This window comes from Dermacentor variabilis, chromosome 8 (genome assembly GCF_050947875.1).
Source record: "Dermacentor variabilis isolate Ectoservices chromosome 8, ASM5094787v1, whole genome shotgun sequence".
Classification (NCBI taxonomy): Eukaryota; Metazoa; Arthropoda; class Arachnida; order Ixodida; family Ixodidae; genus Dermacentor; species Dermacentor variabilis.
In genome coordinates this window covers 12,201,678-12,220,448 of record NC_134575.1, presented here as the reverse complement: position 1 = coordinate 12,220,448, position 18,771 = coordinate 12,201,678, and the positions used below count along the sequence as shown (strand labels likewise).

The 18,771-nt window shown below is 48.2% G+C and overlaps 1 protein-coding gene across 1 annotated transcript in view; it reads left to right on the top strand.

The window, feature by feature from the left end:
- The window catches only part of LOC142589628 (uncharacterized), a 46,036-nt gene that overhangs the window by 13,216 nt on the left and 14,049 nt on the right, over window positions 1–18,771 (top strand). The window contains exon 2 of the mRNA XM_075701141.1: window positions 16,767–16,883. Within this exon, the coding sequence (XP_075557256.1) occupies window positions 16,767–16,883 (117 nt within the window). The remainder of the gene's footprint in view (window positions 1–16,766; window positions 16,884–18,771) is intronic.

The following is an 18,771-nucleotide window of genomic DNA, read 5'->3' as shown; positions in this document are numbered from 1 at the left end:
CAACTGCGGCGGGGCGGCAGACATTTTGGCCCGATCGTCGTCGCCGCAACACTCATCGCCAGGTGTTTCCAGGCGCGTCTGCGGCGATGCGACCGCCTAGGGATCCCCCTCGCATTCCAGTCATTGTGCCCGAAACAGGCGATGCCAAAGCAGGGATCTCATTCCAGTTATTGGGCCCGAAACAGGCGATGCCAAAGCAGGGATCTCGTTCCAGTCATTGTGCCCGAAACAGGCGAAGCCAAAGCAGGGACCATCTTCTCGTTACAGTCATTGTGTCCGACCGGCAGCGCCACGACAGTGTGCTGCGCAGCGCCACGACAGTGTGCTGCGCAGCGCCACGACCAGTTGCTACGAGATCTTGCGCAGCGCCACGACATGGTGCTACGGCATCGCTACGACAGTGTGCGTCACCATTAGCCCATTGTACATTCACGTGCTCGTCTTTTGAGGGGTTCCTTCTTGCCCTCAACTGCGAGAGTATAAAAACAGCTGCCCCCGGACGCCAGAAAAAGGCTCCGATTTCTTCAGTTGAGTGAAGTGCTCTCCCGTCTCTCTACTACGGTCAAACCTGACCGCCAACTCTTTGCGATGTTAAAATAAACAAGTTGTTTCGTTGTTACCAGTCGACTCATGCTTTGCCGGGACCTTCGGATGCTTCCAGTTGTACCCCAGGCCGCCAGGCCAACGCTACCCTTGGGGCTTGCGACCCAGGTACAACCACGGGCGTCAGCGCCGAGTTCCCAACAGATCGTACCAGCAGTCAGGTCCAAACAGTCGCCTCATTCCCTGAGGGAAAATCCGGGTAAAACCTCTGGCGACGTTGCCCGCGGAGATACGGCACCCACCGCGTGTGCCGTCACTCCTCGCCACAAGAAGGTTTGCATATAGTGTCCACCAGGGGATTGCTGTAGAAGGCTAAGCCGCTTTTGCCGGAGGCCTTGGTAGCCAACACTGACCTATATAGATGGCTACCCGTAATAGCCCTCGTGTTTCAACTGTAAAGCAACCGTAAATCAGTTTTTATACTCGTAAAGTCGTTTTCGGAAATTCTTTTTTCACTCATTTGACGGTAAGGGTAAGCCCGCGAATACACGTATACGTATGCGCGAATACGTATTTGCGGGCTTCTGTCGCGCTCGGAAAAACACATTTATGTAGCACGTATCGAGCAACAACAGAAAGCTGTGTCGGAAGTTTTTCATGTCGCTCTACAATTTTCTCATTTACACTTTTCATATAACTAGAATATTTGAGAAGTTCATCCATTAATTAAGACTAATTTAATTAGGGGGAATCGAAAAATAATGTGAGTATCTCCGAGCGACGCCAAACGACATTACCTTGGTTTTGTCCAGCTACGTGGCATTCGCATATTTTTAAACTCTGGCTGAAGTTAGCCGGGACACCCTGTACATTATAGGCCGAGACACGCGACGTCGTCTCAGCAAGCTGGTGGGAAAACTTCACGATGGCTGTGCCAGCTGCCATTTCTTGTTGCGCCTTTTGTGGCTTACCAAGCATCCTTTCACGGTAGAGCGGCCTTTTGCCAATTGACTAATATAAGTTAATTTGATATTCCGCTGGTCAAAAAAGCGAGCTTGGCGGAATGCATGCCTCCACCCCGTTTTTTAAAGGGGGCCATGCGCATGCAATCATCATATTGTGTGGATATCTAAACGGCAGCAGCATGAGTGCACAGAGACGTGTGCCTGATTTCTATTACGGATCGATCGCATTTGTGGATGTCGCTATCGGTTAACGTTGATTGGCCGAGCGGGTGGGTAGAATCCCAGTCGCGCCGGACGCCACGTGTCACGAAAGTGACAGTCCCCTAAAGTGGCAAATCGAAACTACGGTGCCCGTTTTATTCCGGCCGCGGCTGCCGAATCCCAGTGGTGCCGTAATGCAAAAACGCTCACACGCCGTTCTTCTAATTGGTTGCACTTTGATGAAACCCCGGGCTGTCGAAATTAATCCGGAACCTTCCACCACCACGGCGACCCTCATGAACCAGTGTGCAGTTTCGGGACGTTAAACACCACAACTTCACTTAGTAGTACGGCGCCTGTGCCCATAGAAATTGGGTAGACTGGGCGGTCACGTGGGGCTTTCGGAGCAGTGTCCCGACACTGCGGGGCTCAACCCTGCCTGTACGCATGCCATCGAGATGCTACAAATGCAACTCTTGATAACGAAATTGGCCCCATACTCATCTCTTCATAACGAAATTGGCCCCACACTTTCAGTTGTCATTCGTAGTCAGCAGAACTTTAGCAACTGAAAGCACGGACCCGCATTTGACAGAGGTACACCAGAGAGGACGCGTGAAAATATTGCCTCGAATCGTTGTTCGTGCCACACTTCGCACCGACGCTGATCAGATGTCGAAATAGCCAACAAGAAATTATCGTCGTCACGCCGTCATGTCAACGAAAAAGCTCATTTGCGAACAGTTGTAGAGGCATGTGCCGCCATTTTAAAGGCCGCGGCATGAATTAAAGCCGCACATTGTACTGACCAGCCACGTTGCGTGACCTCAACGAGATGTCATTATTATTATCATATCGTCATGTTACGTTAACAAACAAAGACGGCATCGCTACCTACCGCTGAGAAAAATGCGCTCCAGGCAACTGCCCCTTGACGGCATATAGATGGAGAGAGTGCTCAAGTGTGTGTGTGTGTGTGTGTGTGTGTGTGTGTGTGTGTGTGTGTGTGTGTGTGTGTGTGTGTGTGTGTGTGTGTGTGTGTGTGTGTGTGTGTGTGTGTGTGTGTGTGTGTGTGTGTGTTCTCAGGACCGTCAGCAAGGCGAGGTGCTGTGAGTCACCTTCGTATATTACGTGGTCCTTCTCCGTTTACCCCACAAAGGAAGGAAAAGAAACGCATAGCCCGCGGAAAGCCGCCAGTTTACTTTCCCGCTAATGCTTGCAAACACTCGATATCGAGTGCGCATTGCGTCGAACCCTTATCTGCTGGCAAATAGAGCCACTTCTGGCGCATGCGCGTAACACGTGTGGAGCGCTAATCACATGCATGGTGCGCCGTACAGTATACTACCCGGGACCATGGGTCAAGGTGAGCCAGCACCTTCTATAGATAGCTTGTAGGCCTGCGGGTCACGTGAACAAGACGTCATTCGACGACTGCAGCTTATGAAAATGTAGTTGAAACTTCGCGCTTTGGTCCTGATGTTTGCAGGTAAAAGTTAATTTCGCTAACTTCGCTAGTCATAATTGCGCTCATCAGTCTCATTCGCACAGACTGAATCTCGTCGGTTCGAATGCCGCGAATTAGCGTTTGCCCCCCTCTTTATGGCGCCTTGTGCAGCGTTCTTGATCAACCGGCGGTCGTTGCGACTATTCGAGAAGATGCGACGTGCGTCGCGTACAACGCGGTCCACTACGCCTTATCAGTATTACATTGCTTATTGCAGCTGCTAAATCGAAAAAAAAAAAAAACGAAGAGGAAGCCCTGCAGACTCACTCCTTATCAATAAGGTGTCCCACTGAGGCGTCGCAACATCCACTCTTGTATTAAGCAAAAAGTTCACTTTAAACTGCAAATTTAGCCTAAGTAGTATCGTAGACAGTATAAATATACTGACTCGCATGCTACTTAGGCGTTCCTATTAGAAATGGACCTCACTGCACTTCTGTTGACGACAGGTGCGGCGTGTAGGAACGCTGCAACAATTGTGACGCAATGGTCACCTGAAGCCGCGAGCGCGTCTCACTCAATAGCTGAAACATAAATTCAAATGGCAAACAGGATAACAGTGACTGTATGGAGAAATCGCACGAATACCCGTGACAAGGTCGAAATCTTCGAGGGCACCTGTACTATTCCGTGTTCTGTATTTGTACTATTCCGCGGTATTCTATAGAAGGTCTCAACTCAAGAACGCTGCCGTATATGCACCGTTGTCCAACAGAGAGGCTGTATAGATGCGCCAACCAATTACCTTCGCTCATTTCTGTGACGTCGTCGCGGAGGCACGGAGGACAGGTGCAGTGCGGTTTTGTGGGCGGAGCTTGCGCTGAATTCTTATGCTGTCACCGGGTTGACGGCAATTTTTCGATACGTCGCGCGTTTTCCACCGTGCGGATTTCTGCAGACCTTATTCGCGAAAAACCACCGGTGCTCGTTACAGTATGCGTCAGTGGTTATTGTTAAACAAAAATTGGCAGTGGCTTAGCTCGGCTATGCCTGGATATACGTAGCGAAAGCTAAGGCATAGCATGGTTAGCCATGGTTAATCTTGATTGCAAGTCCAGGATACTCTGATTGTCTAGCTATGTTGCGGCGTTTAGTCAGACGTTCGGCGCGCTGTTCGCCTGTTCACTGGGCGATTCATTTCCTCTTCATCTCGTTCCGATGTCGATTCCAGACCTCCTCCTGCTTATCAGAATTGTCGCCGTCAATACTGCCACCTCAACTGCGGTTGCGGCGCGCACGAGCTCTCCTTTTCAATCTTCCGACATGTTATCAGGCATGCGACGCAGCAGGCGAAGCGAGCGGAGGCGAACGCAACGACGAGGAAGGTGGTGTGACGTCATGTGCCTCCTCGGTGCACGGGCACGGCGAAATCGCGAGTTCGCGGCCAGTAAAGCTTTCGCTTTGAAATCTGCGCGCATGGTGTGTTACTTCTTTCGAACCCCGAGAAGCCGCGTTTGGTCGGCGGTTCGAGCGAAGCGAATGCCGTCCGATACTTTCGCGAGGCCGGAATCGGCGGCGTTTCCGCAATAACAGCACCAGGTGCGCGCGGCAAACAACTCGCCGGACGATCCTTTCAGCTTGTTGCTGGTCACGTGACTCCCCCCATTTATTTCGTAAGGGACGTGTGCCCTCCCGTGTGCCCGTGGTTGTTCGGCCGGGTGGCGCGACCGGCACGTGGTCGCAGAGCAGATGTTGGAGCACGGCTGGGTGGCGCGACCTTGCTCGCGCCACGCGTCCTCCTCTCCCGGCTTTCGAGATCTCCCTCACTCACGCTAGCGATAGCTCCCGTTGCATGGCCAACGAGCCCACCCGAAACCCACAAACCGCGCTCTGGCTCGATGTTCCGTGCAGCGTTTGTGGACGCGAGGCTGAGCGGGCAGACCGCGATCGTGCACGGTTTGCGGACACTAATATTACCGTGCAACGATGCGCGGTTTAAAGTGCGCGGTGTTGTGCACTTTTGCGACACTGTACCACGGAGGCCCAGTGGCTGTGGCGTTCCGCTGCAGAGCAAGAGGTCGCGTGTTCGACTCCCGCCCACGGCGACCGCATTTCGACGTAGGATGCGCGATGCGATAACGCTCGTGTTCTGCATGTGCTTTGGCTGCACGTTAAAGAACTCCAGGCGGTCAAATTATTGCGGAGCGATGGCGTGCCTCGTAGCCTGTATGTTATGAGTATGCTGCATACCAGTGTCACAGACGGGAGATGCGGGCATTAGCGAGCGCCGTAGGATGTGAGTGTAGACGCTAGTGCGAACGGCAGTGAGTGCCTGTGAGTTTGGGTTGATGCGGGTATGAACATGGAGGGAGTGCCGGGCGATGTGACGATGAACAAATGTCGCCCATGGGTGAGTTTCAGTGGACGCGAGGGAGCGACTGGGCTCCAACAGGAGCGTGAGTGATGAATGCCGACGAGTGCGAGCGCGCGTGAGTTAGTCCAACGCTTGGTACTCGGCACAGCAGCCCGATGCAGCTCGTCTGTCGTCCCCTTCCTGACCGACCGTCCTGCGATAGTCCGCCCTGTGTAACGAATTATGGATCACACCAACAAGGCTTCATGCAACATCCGACCTCGTGAACGCAGATACGTGGTACGCACTCTTTTGTGTTCACCGAGCGGGACGATTTGCGTTCTAAGCTTCCACCGCGCTGCACGCAATTATTACGACAGGGTGTCTAGCTTCCAAAGCAAGGGGCGACGTGTTTTCGTGCACGTGCGGTGCTGCAGAACGGTAGCAGCGCACGTGCACGGGGACACGTCGTGCCTCACAAAGAAGGGGGGGGGGGGGGAGGGTCAAATTGACCGCGGGCAGCGGCGAAGTCTTAACCGTTCTGACCCCGCTCTCACCCTCCCCGCCGCGAAGTTCGAGCAGGCATCGCTTATAGCGTTCCCTCGCCGTTGGTGTTTTCATTGCCCACCGCCACGGTGACGTAATAATTGACTTCCAGGGAGCTCCCCGTGTTACGCTGCTGCCTCGAGGGGTGGATGTTGCCCGAGGGCAGTGACGTGTTCTCGCGCGATCACTTCGGAGATTGGTACGGCTCGAGAGCGCGAGCGATTAGCAGCGAGAGAGCGCGCCAGTTTCGGCCAGTTTTGCGTGTCACCGTCCCCGCGATATCGCGGGGTCAGATCTCAGCTTGTCGTGTTTCTTCTTTTCTTTTTTTCTTTTTTTTTATGGGGATTCTGTGATGCCGAGTGGTCTCCACCACGCACCGCCTTGGCCCTAGAGGGCCTGTTTTGTAAGATTATAACTAGTCCGGTGCAACCAAATGGCCTCGTAATCGTTTTCAGGAACTTCCTGAGCGTCGGATGCAGCTCTGCGAGCACAGGGGCGTTATCGCCGTTGTCGCGTTAAGTACTGCGTACTTTCGGTTGGAGGTCGTCGTTCCGCGACCTGGTCGTATTTTCGTTTCGTTTGTGCCTCTGCGGTGGACCGGAGTGGTGTAGTTCGTTGAACCTGCACCACGTGATGCACCACGCGTGAGCAGACACCGGTACCCGGGTTGATGGCCGACATTGTTTTGTAATCCATAGTTTGTGCAGTTCGCACAATTCAACGTTATCTTTAAATGCGGTATAAGCCTGTGCGGAAACCAACTCCGCGGATATGTCGTGAACCCATCGTGGCCAACCACCGTAGCCATCGAACCCATGGATCACAGCAATCGTGAAATAAAATATGTGTATGTGGGGGGGAGGGGGGGTAGGCTTAACGTCTCTAATGTGCACAGTAGGTTATAAGAGACAGCGTAGTGGAGGTGCTAACCCTGCACCTAGAGCAGCGAAAAGCCACAACCACTAGGTCATTTCCCCTAACGATGTATGAAGTTCCCATTTATTTATTTATTTATTTATTTATTTATTTATTTATTTATTTATTGACCAGCCCTCTATAAGTCGATTCGCGTTTCGTTTGCTCCTGGTGCTACTGCAATTAATGTAAAAAAGAAAAGTTCTCGTTCATGCGACACATCGTGCTGCTATTCCCCGTTTTATCACCTCGTGCGTGTAGCTTATCTCGCTCCAAGGGAGACCAGATAGCGCTGAGGACATTCACGCCACAAATCGCGCCGTTTCGCCCCATCTCGAGTGCCACCCACTCCAGCTGTTCTGCACGAACTAATGCGCAAGCTTGGATAAAGTCCAGCAGCGAATATGCGCACGATTCCAGTGTTTCTTCATGACGTCGCATCTGACTTTCCCAGAAGGAGAAAGTGAAAGATGAAATGCTGAGGGGTTCACTAGGAAAGCAGTCTGGTTGACTGCTCTGAAGGGGGAGTGGGGGGGGGGGGTGCAGTGTAGTGCAGAATAGATGTGAACTGTCGATGAGAACTCGCCAGCGCTAACACAATGGAGGCGCCTGACAGCAATTACAGTATTTAATTGCTTCTTAAATCTATCTCCCCCAAGTGTCTTTAACCCTTAAAAGTCTAAACACCATTCCACGTACAGTCGCCCACAAAATATTACGGACCACGGAATTTGAGAAAAAGCTTCATATCTCCGCAGCCCCACAGCAGTCTTGTGTTTGCATTTCCACCCGCTGCTAGTAATTGCGAACAACATAGTGATGTATGGCTTTATTGGCTACCTTTATAGGCTGCTCTGAAATTCAAAGTTTTATGGGATCCCGTGGTCCATAAACTTCTTTGGTTGACTGTACATCACGGCAAATTAACAAGATTTTGTCACCTTCACTTCCCGCCAAGGAAAATACATTCGAAAGAAAGCAAAGCATGAAATATTAAGTTATAGATTAATTAGTATATAGCGTATATTTATGAATTAGTTTTCTTAGTAAAACACGTTGTTGGACCAGTTGGTGCATTGCGTTAAGAAAAAAAAACTGCTAACAGAAGATGCACAGAGGAAACATACAAGAAGACAGGAAAGAGGCTGGGCTACGAACTGTTTATGGGACAGAACGGTGCTCTAATTTATGAAGGACACTCTGTCACATGACAATCGCACAATCGGCTTATCACAACCAACCGTCAAGAAAAAAAAAATACAAAGGCCGCACGCATCTTCTATCTTCCAAGGGACCTTTGCCTAAGCCCAGTGATGAATATTAGCATTACTGATGTTAGGCAATCTTAGCAGAGTCACACGTTCATAGCAAAATCAGAGTCAAAACCAATAAAACAACTAAACAAAACCAACAGTACAACAGAGCAGTGAAACAACACCCAGGAGCACTTATAGAGCCTAATAAAACCAAATGACCAAACACACCAAGCAGAACTGAACATTGTGTCGCTCCTAGCTGTTTCCTATTAGGTCCTTATGGTTACAAGAAAGATCCCACGAATTCAATTTCCTTTCTTCGTAGGACAACCGACGAGTCACTGCAACATGCTTCCCCCCCTCTTCTTTTTTTACCGATAAAAAAGGCCTCCAGTACCTCACGTGCCAACTTATCGCGACTTCTGTCCAGGATCTTGATATCACCGAGCACCGGCTTACAATTGCACTCGCTGAGGTGAAGGGGGCAAGTTCGACCCACTTCCCTTTTCTCACGATTTACGGTGCTCCCATGTTCTGTCGTTGATACACCGGCCCGTTTGGCCGATACAGACCCGCCCACATTTCAGTGGGATTTGAGAGAGAGAGAGAAACATTTATTCGGACCATCGAGGTGGTTGCTCTTGAGGTCGAGTGGGTGGTGTCCTCATTCCAGGACTCCACTGGCCATGGCTGCTCGACGTACTTGCTGGACGGGAGCTTCTTCTCCCGCCAGGGTATCGCCGGTCAGCTGTACCTCCCACCGCTCAAATGACGTGCTAGGCGTCATTTGACTCATGTGCTACGGTATCGGGTTCGCCTTGATCTTGCCTCTGACCTCAGGCGGGAGTGATCGTTGCCCATCGAGGGCACGGAGCTCCGTTGAAATGTGCGATTTGTGAGAGAACGGTAGGGGGGTTAGAGACCGAGCGACGGTAGCTGATATTCTAGTTGAGGTGAACAGGAACAATTGGAGTTGGGCATAGTCGTGTATAATGCGTAGCTAGGGCAGATAACCGGTGCTCTATTAGAGTTGCGCAGGATAGATTAGTTCTGAACATTCATAGTACAGGAAACGAAGGAAGGTATTGAAAAATAGTAATATTTCAATAACAACCGGGAGCAAAGATCGCTTACATAATACGGAGTAATTAAATACACAAAGTGCACTTTGCGAAACAGGCAACGTCCACATATAAGTATACAACTGTACAGTTTCATACCGCGCGTTATTTCGTGTTAATTAATGCGTTCTTGAAACGAGTGGGGGGTCATTTTGCTAATGATGTAGATAGATTATTCCAGTCGATCGAAGTACTACAGGAAGGAATACTTGTGACGAGGTACGTTAAATCTAGGTACGTGATCACGACGAGCTGAATAATAAGGCGCTGGGTGCATCCAAAGGAAGCGAAGAAATTCGTTGTGGTAGTAGATATTATGGGGAAAAAAGGAAATGTGCGATTCCTTTCTGCGAAGAGATAATGAGGTTTGAAGGGTAGTCTTCATTAATGTAACATTAGCAGTGCGATATGGTAGTCAACTAGGATGAAACGAACTTAACAGTATTGTACTGATTCGATTTCGTCAATTAACATGACCTGGTGAGGATCCCAGACGGGGATGAGGATTCCGATTGGGAGACGTAAGTTGTGTGCGACGGTCGCTTCGATGGAACAGGCGCAAGCGAAAAATTTTTCCTCGTGCACGTCGGCCTTGTTGAGGCCAGCGCACCCGAGGAATACTAACCAATGGTGATCGCGAGCAGCCATCTTTTTTTTTTTTTTAATCGCGTGGACAGACGAATCGGATGATTGCGATGTACATGTGTTTCCCATTTAAGAGCTGTCGCCTTGGAAAGCGGACTTCCGCCGCACGCGGAACGCATATACCCTTTATAGATAAATAGCTCGGCGCTGTGAACGCAGCGAACGATTATGTAAACGGCCGGATGTAAATCTGCAGCGCCGACGGGAACGATGTTGACGCAGAAGTTCCGCGTTGCTTTGTGTAAGAGTTTGTTTTTCAGAATTTGTCCGGCGATATCCTTACTCCGCTTTGCCGCGCTTCTGTTGTCTTTAGTGCGTTCATGCTTCGGCTTCGGGACGTGATGCAGTGCCATGCATTATGCGTGGGTTCTGTGCCACAAGGTGAAACCCTGTTTTGTACGCTTGGTGTTGCCAGTATATTCTAGGCACTATAGTCTGGCCTTAAAATGGGGCCATTACCACGGAGTTCCCTACAATACTCACTAGAGGGAACTCTGCCGTGGCGCTAGTGTAACTACAGTTTCTGTATAGGCTCCCTGTTTGGGAGCTGGGAGCCTATATAGTAAATCTTGTAACTGTAACGACCTTATCCGTTACAGACATAGGTAGCGGTACACGGAAGATAAGCGAAATTTTGAGGAAGAGAAAAAATTTAAATGCGAAGTTAACATGGGCCGGTAGCTCTGCGGCACGGCGCTGCTGTCAGTTGTTGAAGGTGGCGGTTGTGCTTCACGTGTCCACGCAGTACACTAATTAGACAAATGTACACCGTTTGGGGTCTATATTTCTAACACAATGATAATTGTCATCAGCCTTGCTTTCGTTTCCTTTCTTGAAAACGCTGCGCCCGCTACTTTCCTGTCGAGAATGCTATGGCATACTGATAACGTGCCTGCCGTTCGTGGCTCGGAAGTACCGGGCTCGCAGCGTTAAATAAAGGAAATGCCGACAAGACAGACGACGATTATTGTTGTGTGGCAAGATACGACCCAAAGAGTGCAATTTTGTTTAAGAGTGTACGAGCAACGAAGTGTGATTCGTTTTCGAACGGACGCCCATCGAAATGCACAGGGAAATGCGGCCCACGTATATATATATATGGGGAAAGGTGTCCCGCTTTGAGAAGCGTGAAGTGGTGGTGTCGTGAGTTCGCGAAAGGCCTTGAAGACTTGCGTGACAATGAGCGTTCGCGGAGGGGGCGTGCCATAAATTCTACCACAGGGGCATCTAAAATTTGGGGCTGCGGTGTCTGAAATGTCTGAACCGGTGCGGGAACTACGTGGAAAAAATAGTGTACTAGGTACGTAGTATAGTATGTGTACTCGTAATCACCTGCATGCACCATATTTTGGCTAATAAAATATAACGGCAAAGACCTTCTGATTCGCCCTCGTAGATGTATACAAAGATGCTGGACTCAAGAGCATTGATAGCGTACCTGGGTAACTCGAGCAGGTTAGGTGACTGTCACCGCCTGGTTTCAAAAGAGATGCCAATAAATCATCATCGTCATCACCCTTGGGAGCCAGCATGGAAATGGTGGACAAGTGCGTCGATTTGCCTAAACTTCGTCCTTCTGACTTCAACCGGTCTTATGATTTTGCAAATTGTCCGTTTTCAACAAAATATTGCGTTGTAACTGCAACAATTCGCAGTAGTTCTGCAATAATTCTGCACGTGCGCGCGCAGTCTTAGTGCCTTCTGCGCTTACAAATAAAGGATTGCTTCGCAATTCAGGCCGACGAAGGCAAATGAACGGCAGTAAATGCGAGTCACAAGAGAGTTTGAAGGCGGCAAATACGAAGGTCGGACTAACCGACATTCCAGTGTGCCGGCTATATGATGGCAGCGCCACACTTCGCCCTATAGTAAATTTAGTAGGGTAGTTTGGTTGTCCAACTGCGCTCTGTTCATCATTGTGACTGAGTACTGAGACTGTAGCGTGCGCATCAAGGCGCCTTATGTCCAGACGGCTCAGAAATACGTGTCTACTTTAGTCAGGTCGCTGTTGCATTGTGCTCGCCATTCTTTCAGTTGCGCGATATAAACGGCACATACGAGAAGTCGTCTCCAAATTGTGCGTTATATATATATATATATATATATATATATATATATATATATATATATATATATATATATTATATAAGTCAGCAATCAAATACATTAAGGGCAGCATAGGGGAAATTACTTGTACTTATTTATTAAATTAGAACAGCGATAAATTAATTGAAAATGAAAGTGGATGAAAACTGCGGCCAGCTGTATTTTAATCCACTTTCATTTTCCGCTAATTTATCACTTCTTTAATTCAATTAATAAGTACAAATAATTTCCCCTATGCGGTCCATGGTGTGTTTGTTGGCTGCTTATTTATTTATTTATTTCAGATACTGTCAATCCCAGCGGGATTTTTACAGGTTGGGCATATATTATACACTCACAAATAGCGATAAAAACAGGTTTACATGATTTCAACAATATTTGCAATCGACACAAAGCAGATTTACACATATGGTAGGAAATAAAACAAGGGTACATTTCATTTGGCAAAAGGGGGTGAAATTACATAGGCAAATACAATGCTCATACAGATTTCATTTTATACAATGACTTGAGTGGTGTTATTTCCGGCTAACGTAATCTAATTATTGCACAACAGCTCTTCTACAAGGGTTATAAATTTCGGCAACGATGTGTTAGTCGTTATGAAGGGGTCCAGGCTATTCCATTCTCTTATTGCAAGAGGAAAGAACGAATATCTAAAACAGTCAGTGCGAAATGCATATTCTTTAAGTGTTAATGAATGCTTATGGCGGGAAGGTCTGGTGTCAGCTAGGGATATATACAACGAAGTATTTATTCGTAATGCATTGTGTATCAATTGGAACAATAATTTTAGTCTTGCTAGCTTGGCGCGGTTTCGCAGAGTAGGAATACCGGCTTGTTTTAGCAGTTGGGTAGGTGAATCGCTATTCTTGTATTTGTTAAAGATGAATCTAATTGCCTTTCGCTGCACTCCTTCTAGTTTGTTAATAAGCTGTTGTTTATAAGGAAACCAAATTGTGTTACCATATTCGAGAACTGGGCGAATAAATGCGTTGTATGATAGCAGTTTAATTTCCGGTGGCGCAGCTCGAAGTCTTCTTCTGAGGAAGAACAGCCGTTTTAAAGCAGATGGTATGATACTGTTAATATGAGATTCCCATCTTAGGTCATGTGAAATGATCAAGCCAAGATATTTAAGCTCATGAACTCGGGTGAGCGGTATATTATTGATTGTGTATTCGAAGTCTGACCTATGTTTTTTGCGGGTTATAGATAAAAAGGCAGTTTTTTTTAATGTTCAGCTCCATCTGCCACTTTTTACACCACTTCACTACCTCGTGAAGGGCGCTGTTTAAATCAACGTGGTCATTCATAGAGTTAATTTCATTATAAAGAATGCAGTCGTCGGCAAAAAGCTTCATTTTAACGCGGATGTTAGAGGGTAAATCATTAATAAATATAAGGAATAAAGTGGGAGCAAGGACACACCCTTGAGGCACCCCCGATGTAACTGGTACAATGGAAGAAATTTCATTGTTAACAACAACATACTGAAACCGGTTGGTTAGGTAATCTTCAATCCAATTGACAATGGAACCATCGCCTAAAGTTGTTTTGAGTTTGCTGATTAGTTTTCGATGGGTTACTCTATCAAACGCCTTTGAAAAATCTAATGCTATTAAGTCAACTTGTTTTTGATTATCAATGCTTTATATGCTTTATATGACTAATAAAAATTAGGCCCTCGGTTTTCTTTCTTTTCGTTCATATATTAAAATACGATAAGCACCAAACGGTACCAAAAGAAAGGTTGCGCCTTTTAGGGCTTATCTTGTCCCACAACAATTATCGTCTGCCTTGCTAGCGTTTCCCCCCTCCCTCCCTTTCTTTTTTTGAAAACTCCGCGCTGGTTACTTTCCCGTAGATAATGCTATGTCATGCTGATAACGCGCATGTGGCCTGGAACTATACCGGCCGCGCAGAGTTAAAGGAAAGGCGCGCAAAACAGATTATTATTGTTGTGAGACAAGGTAAGCCCCAAAGTGTGCAAACATATTTAAGAGTGAAGGGTACAAACTTTTGTTAAAGAGTGCCAGAAAGCTACGCTTTACTCACTAGACCATTTGGGGCTTAACCTTGCTCCCAAACAACAATAAAAATTATGATCTGTATTGCGTGTGGTTCCTCTCGTAACACACTGCGCTCCTTCTATTACCCTCAGAACCGCTATGTCACGCTGATACAGGTATGCCGTTCAGTTTTCATCCACTTTCATTTTCCATTAATTTATCACTTATTTAGGTCAATGAGTAAGTACAAGTGATTTCCCTATGCAAAAGGATAGAAAGTTGGGCGAGTTGGTACGGTAACATGATCTTGAACTGTAGCGCTCGTCCTGTCTGCTTCTACTCTCTCTCTGTGTCACTTCGCGCTGCAATTCAAGATCATCATTTCACTATGCTGTCCTTGGCGTATTTGTTTGTTGGCTTCTTAATTATGATATGACGTGATCTGAAAGTACTTGCAACGCAGCGTGAAAGAACGTAAACGCTAGATAGATGCCAATTTTGATTGGGAGCTTGCCCCGTAAATGGTGCACATTTTTCTAGAGTTGTGAAAGTGCGGTGTAGACTCATGTTTTCTTTCTCTCTCTTTCACTCCCTATTCCCCTCTCCACATGTAGGGTAGCAAGCTGGACTCAATCTGGTTAACCTCCCTGCCTTTCCTTCCCCCCTCTCTCTCTAGATTGTGTGTGTGTGTGTGTGTGTGTGTGTGTGTGTGTGTGTGTGTGTGTGTGTGTGTGTGTGTGTGTGTGTGTGTGTGTGTGTGTGTGTGTGTGTGTGTGTGTGTGCGTGTGTGTGCGTGTGTGTGCGCGTGCGCGCGCTGCGGTAGAAAAGGAGCATAAAGAAATAACTGTCGCGTGATCCGAAAGACCACGCTCAGGCCTTCTTTTTCGTTTTTCTTTTTTTCTCCAGCCGATCAGTAAATATTGACGCTGACAAGTGCGTGTGCCCGCATGTGGTGCGCATTTTGATTTCGTCTACGCCTCAGCTCCAAGACCCCTCGTACGCCGTTATCGTGACAACCTTGGTCGTCTGGCGTTTTTCGTCGACACGTCTGCTAAATATAACCGGGTTTGGGCCGTTCGCCGGTTGGCGAAGGGGTGACGTCCGCGCGATGGCGCTGCTTTCGGTGTGTGTACAAGGAACCTACGACAGCGTATACACAGGGAGTTGTTGTGGGATATTGTCAAGCACGAAGGCATAGATAGCGATTTCGTGGAGGTGCTGAGGGAGATACATAGAACATGATCATGGACTGTAGCGCCAAGTGACACGGACAGAGACTAGAAGCAGACAAGACGAGCGCTCTACATGTCTGCTTCTAGTCTCTATCCGCGTCACTTCGCGCGGTCCAAGATCATGTAACCGTACCAACCGTATCTATCCTTTTGCAGATACACTGGGACAACCGAGTAAAAATGGTGTGGGAAGGCCGAAATTGTACTGAAGTGATGGAAATCCACCAAGGACTGAAGCAAGGATGCCCTTTGTCTCCACTGTTTTTCACGCTTAATGTTAAAGGCATAAAAAGACAACTGGAAAACAGTCCATTAGGATTTGATTTATGACACACGCGTAATGGACAAATGGTGCAAGTGGTCCCCGGACTGATGTATGCAGACGACACAGCGCTACTAGCAGACGATGCAAGAGATTTACAGAGACTGGCCAATATGTGTGGCAACGCAAGGACAAATCTAGGCCTTAAATTTAGCACAGAGAAATCAGGAATTGTGATCTTTAATGACGAGACGAGTAACTGCGTGGTGTCAATTCAACAGCGAGTCATACCCATAGTCAAGCAATATAAACACCTCGGCGTATACATAAACGAGCACCCACCAAGACAACCTGAAAATAAAAGGGAAGCGGAATGCATCAACAGTGAAACATAGGGCACTTTGGGGGCACAATAAATATGAAGTGGTGCGTGGGATCTGGAAAGGAGTCATGGTGCTTGCTAACGTTCACAAATTCCATTCTGTGCCTGAAATCGGATATTGTCGGTGGCGGAAGTTAACCAGAGATCGGTGGGCCGGAGCAGGTGAACGTCCGCGGCTGGCAGGGCTGCTCGAGGCCTTTGCCATTGCGTTTCCTACAAATAAAATTATATATATATAATAGAGAGAGAGAGAGAGAGAGAGAGGGTACGCTGGCGCTGCTTTCGCTCAACTATACTACGCGTATATTTGTCTCATCTCCGTGCTTACGACTTCGAACATTCTTATCCCGTTATTTACTGTTACTTTTCTTTCTAAATTTCCTAGCACTACTAGCTTTCTAAACATAGCAAGGTAATCGGAGTTTGCACACATGTGTAATCATTGCGAGTTCTGGCATTTACAATGCAATATTCTTTTGAAGACTTACAAAGCTATAGCCATATGAAGCCAGAGGACGAAGTTTGGGCAAATGTATGTACCGCGCATCATTCCCGTGCTCTCTAAATCACCATACTTGTAACTTCCATAGAACAATATAGCCCGAGTTGCCTCTAGTGGCTTTTGTAAGAAACGTCATGGCTTTATCGGCATGACGCGAAAGGATCGAGCCGATGCAAACACTTTTACGCGGTTGTTTTTGCACATGATCGTCAAAACTTGTTCGATCGAGCCAATCAGTGCGTTTATTTTTGTTTGCTCTTCTCTGGTGCCATTCGCAGACTACCTGCGGAATATGGACTCTGAGGAGCGGGCCATAATCACCGACGAATCAAGTCCAGACGGCGCTGACAGCGATGCAGAGAGCAGCATCACGACAACGCCGCCCACAACCCCGAGTGAGTATTCGCACGATGAACCGTCAGCCAAATGGATGTACTGGACCGCCAGACACGTGACTACGCGAAATGACAAGGCACACATTTGGGCACCTGGCTGAGTATATAGTATGCGTCAATGGGACTGTCAATGCGTCCTCGAGCTGTACAGCACCGCGATGTTAGCACTACAAATAAGTGGAAGGTCACTGACACCCTGGTCATAGAAAAGTGCGTCGGGTGTTTGGGATCGGACTGCTGGTACGATCTGTTGGGAACTCGGCGCTGACGCCCGTGGTTGTACCTGGGTCGCAAGCCCCAAGGGTAGCGTTGGCCTGGCGGCCTGGGGTACAACTGGAAGCATCCGAAGGTCCCGGCAAAGCATGAGTCGACTGGTAACAACAAAACAACTTGTTTATTTTAACATCGCAAAGAGTTGGCGGTCAGGTTGACCGAAGTAGAGAGACGGGAGAGCACTTCACTCAACAGAAGAAATCGGAGCCCTCTTTTTGGCGTCCGGGGGCAGCTGTTTTTATACTCTCGCAGTTGAGGGCAAGAAGGAACCCCTCAAAAGACGAGCACGTGAATGTACAATGGGCTAATGGTGACGCACACTGTCGTAGCGATGCCGTAGCACCATGTCGAGCACGATCTCGTAGCACCCTGTCGTGGCGCTGCCGGTCGGACACAATGACTGTAATGAGAGGATGGTCCCTGCTTTGGCATCGCCTGTTTCGGGCACAATGACTGGAACGAGATCCCTGCTTTGGCATCGCCTGTTTCGGGCCCAATGACTGGAATGAGATCCCTGCTTTGGCATCGCCTGTTTCGGGCACAATGACTGGAATGCGAGGATGATCCCTAGGCGGTCGCATCGCCGCAGTCGCGCCTGGAAACACCTGGCGATGAGTGTTGCGGCGACGACGATCGGGCCAAAATGTCTGCCGCCCCGCCGCAGTCGCGCCGGCAAAACCACGTGTCGCAGGCGAAACGCAACACGGGGCTATAGTTGTCTGGAGTGAAATGAAAAAAAAAAAGCACTCACGTACCCATAAGATTCAGGCGCGCGTTAAAGAACTCCAGGTGGTCAGAATTAATGCGGAGTTCCTCACTACGGTATGTGTCATAATGAGAGTGTGATTTTGACACGTGAAACCCCAGAATTGAATATAACGCCGTTTGTGATTCTGAGCGGAAAAGAATGTTTACACATGGCGTTTCCTCAGGACTCAATAAAGTTATTTCCTCCTCCTCCTCCTTTGTTTTGTTTGACCGATGTTGCAAGTGTTAGGGATTGGGATCGAGGCTAGTGAATAAACATGCGGATTTTGTTACCAGTAAAGCCAAGTGACGTGACTTCGCCACCGTTTTCTGCGTCCTGTCTCGTTTTTCGCGCTCTCACGGTTAACATGCAAGCAGACGACCTCTTCTGTTGTCTCATCTGTGATGCTGAAACCTTGGCTGCAATCGATGCTGACTACTGAATAGCGTGAGTCTTCATCGTGCGTTGCGGCTTATTTTGCATACGCCGGGTCCTCGTTACTGGCTGATGGATGAGTCTTTGCGGAAACACAATTATATTGAGGGCCACAGGCACAAGGAACCTATGTTCTCAGGACCTTGAGAGCTAAAAGTCGCGCAATAGAAAGCTACATCAGCAGTAAAATCCGCTACTGATTCTTACTAGATATTTTTTCACCTGCAATTGACACTGAACCTTTCTTTCTTTTTTTTTTTTCGTGTAGTGTCTCTTCTGCGTCCGCAGGCCATCTGCTCGGCTACAGACGACGCTTGTTGAAGCGCCAGACGATCCTTCTGTTCTCCGCCTGTCTCTCCTACGTCGTGCGCATTGCTCATTTATTTTTCCTTTTTTGACTTGCGTTCGTCAGCCAATGTCATCGCTGAGTTT